Source organism: Cryptotermes secundus, unplaced genomic scaffold (genome assembly GCF_002891405.2).
Source record: "Cryptotermes secundus unplaced genomic scaffold, Csec_1.0 scaffold737, whole genome shotgun sequence".
NCBI classification, from domain to species: domain Eukaryota; kingdom Metazoa; phylum Arthropoda; class Insecta; order Blattodea; family Kalotermitidae; genus Cryptotermes; species Cryptotermes secundus.
This window is the reverse complement of record NW_019727105.1, coordinates 1,770,400-1,774,094: the sequence shown is the minus strand read 5'-3', so window position 1 is coordinate 1,774,094 and position 3,695 is coordinate 1,770,400. Positions and strand designations below refer to the sequence as shown.

Below are 3,695 nucleotides of genomic sequence, written 5' to 3'. Positions count from 1 at the left end.
GAAGACAGTGCACGCCTTAGACCGCTAGGCTACCGTGACCGACTCTACAAACATTTACTGAAATAAATATGGGGGTGGGAACATATGTCTACTACATTAACAGTAACTGCAATACTAGGGGGTCAGCTTTCAAGAATAAGTTGCGCTTCATTCCAAAGCCCAGTCAATCCATATTATGTAAGAACTGAGGTTTTCACAGCGGTGACTATGAAGAATGCCGTCTTCTGGGATGTGGCGCCGTGTAGATATGGTGTAAACCGGCTAACGCTCGTTCCACGCTCGCGGATTTTTATACCCTGAAGATGGAGGCGATACGTTCCTCCGAAACGTCGGTTTACACAATATTTACACGGCGCCACATCCCAGAAGACGGCATTCTTCAATCCATGTTAGTTCCCAGTTCATTGCTCTCTTGACGATCGCACCTGCATGCAAATTGGGTCGGGCGTCAAAAAAAATCCCATAGTTATATGAGTACCGTCAAACAACTGTTCCTATATGATTACAGACAGTCGCTCTGACACTACATTGAAATGCGTGATTCTTGCTCACCTGCTGCATGTAAACCACGGATTAGTTATATAAGTCACGTTGAGTTGCTAGCTAACTCTCAACTTCACTGTCAATCTCGAACACTGTTTCTATGGCGACGGCACACCAAGGAAACTGGCAACACAACCACAATTTCCGTTGCGTTGCCGTTTCCTCAATTTGCGCTGCTCCATTCGGTAACGTGTGTTCAGCTCAGGCTGATAACAATTCTCGGAAATTGCGGTTGGGTTGCGGTTGCCAGTTTCCATGGTGCGCCCTGGCCCCTACAGTATATGCCGCCTACAGTAAAGAATGTAAAGATTCAGAATCGGCACTGAATGTATAGAAATTCAGTTACCCAGATCATTGACAACTGAAGCTAGAAACCAGAAATGAAGTGAGAAGCATAGTCTCTGCTGACACGAACGTCAAACTGACCGAGAGGTTATTTAACAGAGTCATTCAGACGTCAAGCACATCCGAGTGGATAATGTTACCGGTGATGTGAGTGAGCAATGGGACGGAACTGTCCCTGCAGATCTCTGTGAGATGAGTGGGGAACTGAATTCTACACATCTTCTAGCGCCATGTAGTACGGTATAAACTGTCACACACCTGTATCCAGAAGGGCAGATAGAAACCGGAGCAGCAGAGCAATGCAGCCGCGAGGGATAGGAACGCCCACAAAATTCCGACGCCAGTCAGAGACGTAGCCATTGCCACAGTGTTCAACAAATACACCTCCTCGCCACAATCACACACGAAATCAAATAAAACGCCCTGTGCTTTGATGATATATTGCCTAAATAACTCAGTTTTCTTGCCCAACTCGTCTTAATCACACTGTACTTGGTGCGGCACAAATATCTTGACCTGGTCAGCACCCCATGTCTTATTGTCAAGTTTATAAATGAAACATCGCAACAGACCGTTTAACGAAATCACGCGAAAATAGGTTTCTTTCGAAACTCTGATATGTACTTGTCTCTTCGCTCCAAGAGACGACAGTCTTTTTACAATGGAAAACAACTGACCATACACGTACACAACATAAACACAAGTTTTGTTCTAGCAAGTCCTCATATCACCTACATGCCATCACTGTGAATGCACTGCGTTGAAAAGCCATTTAACTGAATGGCGTAGGCCTTATGTTAACAAATCACAGTCAATATTCTTATTGTTACGTCGCGAATGTAATGGCTTCACAGATTGCATTCCATTTCATATAAACACACGTGCTCCTGCAATTTATCGCTTCAGCCATGCCAAATTAGAAGCACGTTTCTAAACTTCTTAATATCTTCGATTCGTTATGCTTAAAACCACATACATGTAAAGTGTCATTTCCTACAAGTAAAATCGTGATTTGTTCTGTGTTTCAATAAAGTTTCAATACTTTTATTCTTGTCCCTTCTCTCCGGCCTCCGTCTGTACTTATTCCAGCTTTGCCACTAAGTGCAGACTACGAGAGAAGCATGGCGAAAACTACTGTCGTTTAGAAAAGAAGAATACACAGATCATCCTAGCCTGAGATCGGCACACGTTCCTTTGCTACATTGAAAACTAATGTCGTTTAGAAAAGGAGAACACACAGATCACCCCAACTTCTGTTCGTCACACTTCCCTTTCTGCTTCACATGTTACACCGACGTGTCGTATTTCCAATCACACAACAGCTTCTTCCTCACGTCACACTTGATTCCCGCCCTTGATCTGCTTCCGCGTGCTGGCCTCGTGCTAGATCGCGCCGCTACGCAACACACTGCCCTACCGAACCTACCAGCCTCGCAGGTCTCGCCGATTTGTCAGACACCATGCCACGAGAGGGAGCGCAGATCGGCGGCGCGGGATTTTCTGCGCCGTAGGTGTAGGCCGAAGAGTTACGACCCCGAAGAGGTAACTCTCGTAGAGCTGTCTCTTTTACGAAACTCGTAAGGAAGGGGTCAAAATGGGCGAACTACATCTAGAGGTGGAGAACAAACACATCTATGATATACCGAACCGCCTGGACCATGGCACGGCATCTCATGAAGCGGAGGCACTGGTTCAGTCATAGTGCAAGTCATGTGGGATTCGTGGAACACAAAGTGACACTGAGTTTTATTTTCTGATAGTCTTTTTTCCGCCACAGATCCATTCTCATCTGTCTCCTCTCCTGAGATAAGCGATAGGACCGAGCAGCCAATACGTCATCACAACCTCGATCGCCTCTTGGTGGTTTACCTACATACACGAAGCTGTAAAAACAAATTTGTCTATCCAGTTCACGTCTTCTAATCGTCGCTTACAAAGGACGAGAACGAAGTCAGCAGGCATCCATTCAGGAGCTACCCAGTTTGAATTTCGTCTCGGCCAGGTAACAGACTACAGACGGCCTCGTATACCCCTGAGCGCCCAACTGCCGAGATTTAAAATTCAGAAGCAGCAGCTCAGCGTCAACCCGCGGCTCAAATCTCGTTTGCTTCCTTACTTTCATCGCCTCCACGTCTTCCTGGCTTCACTCAGCGATGATGAGAAATTCAAGATGAGACATGTATCCTTCGAGAATCCGGCTTCAAACCCACACCTAACAACTGACTCTCGAGAACAAAACGCCGCGAATAGCAAGTAAAATTTCGGGCCACGATCTGTCTGAACGTCATTTACAAGAAGAGAAAAGCTGCGCGGTACAGCCACTTTTAGCAGTCACGTCCGTCCGTGGTTGGTTGGTTTGTTGGTTTGTTAATGAGATGAAAGTCGACTCAATCCAGCACAAATATTATGTTTTTGGACATTATTCATCGTCTTGTTTGTAACTAAAAACCGTCCTGTCTTATTTTTCAAAACACAACGTTTCGGAGACTGGATTCTGTCTCCACCTTCAGGTAAAACCTACCGGAGATATGGATTAGTTCTGTTGACTGGGCCCGACTGAATTGGTTTTACCTGAAGACAGACAGAATTCAGTCTCCAAAACGTTGTGTTTTGAAAAATAAACAGGACGGTTTTTAGATAAAGACAAGACGATGGATAATGTCCAGAAACATAATATTTGTACTAAAGTACCATCGTCAGAAACTTTTAGATCTTACTGAATCAATCTAGTGGTTACTCGCAAATTTCACCGTGGTAGCATGTCAGACTAATCCCGTAAAAAACGTAAAGTGATTGGAGCAAATTTT

At 45.0% G+C, this 3,695-nt stretch overlaps 1 protein-coding gene across 1 annotated transcript in view; it reads right to left on the bottom strand.

Moving 5' to 3' along the window:
- Nucleotides 1-2,328, bottom strand: part of LOC111864475 (LHFPL tetraspan subfamily member 1 protein-like) — a 262,829-nt gene extending 260,501 nt beyond the window's left edge. Inside the window, exon 1 of the mRNA XM_023851739.2 lies at nt 1,147-2,328. Within this exon, the coding sequence (XP_023707507.1) occupies nt 1,147-1,248 (102 nt within the window). The 5' untranslated portion in view covers nt 1,249-2,328. The remainder of the gene's footprint in view (nt 1-1,146) is intronic.
- Between the last annotated feature and the right edge of the window lie 1,367 nt (nt 2,329-3,695).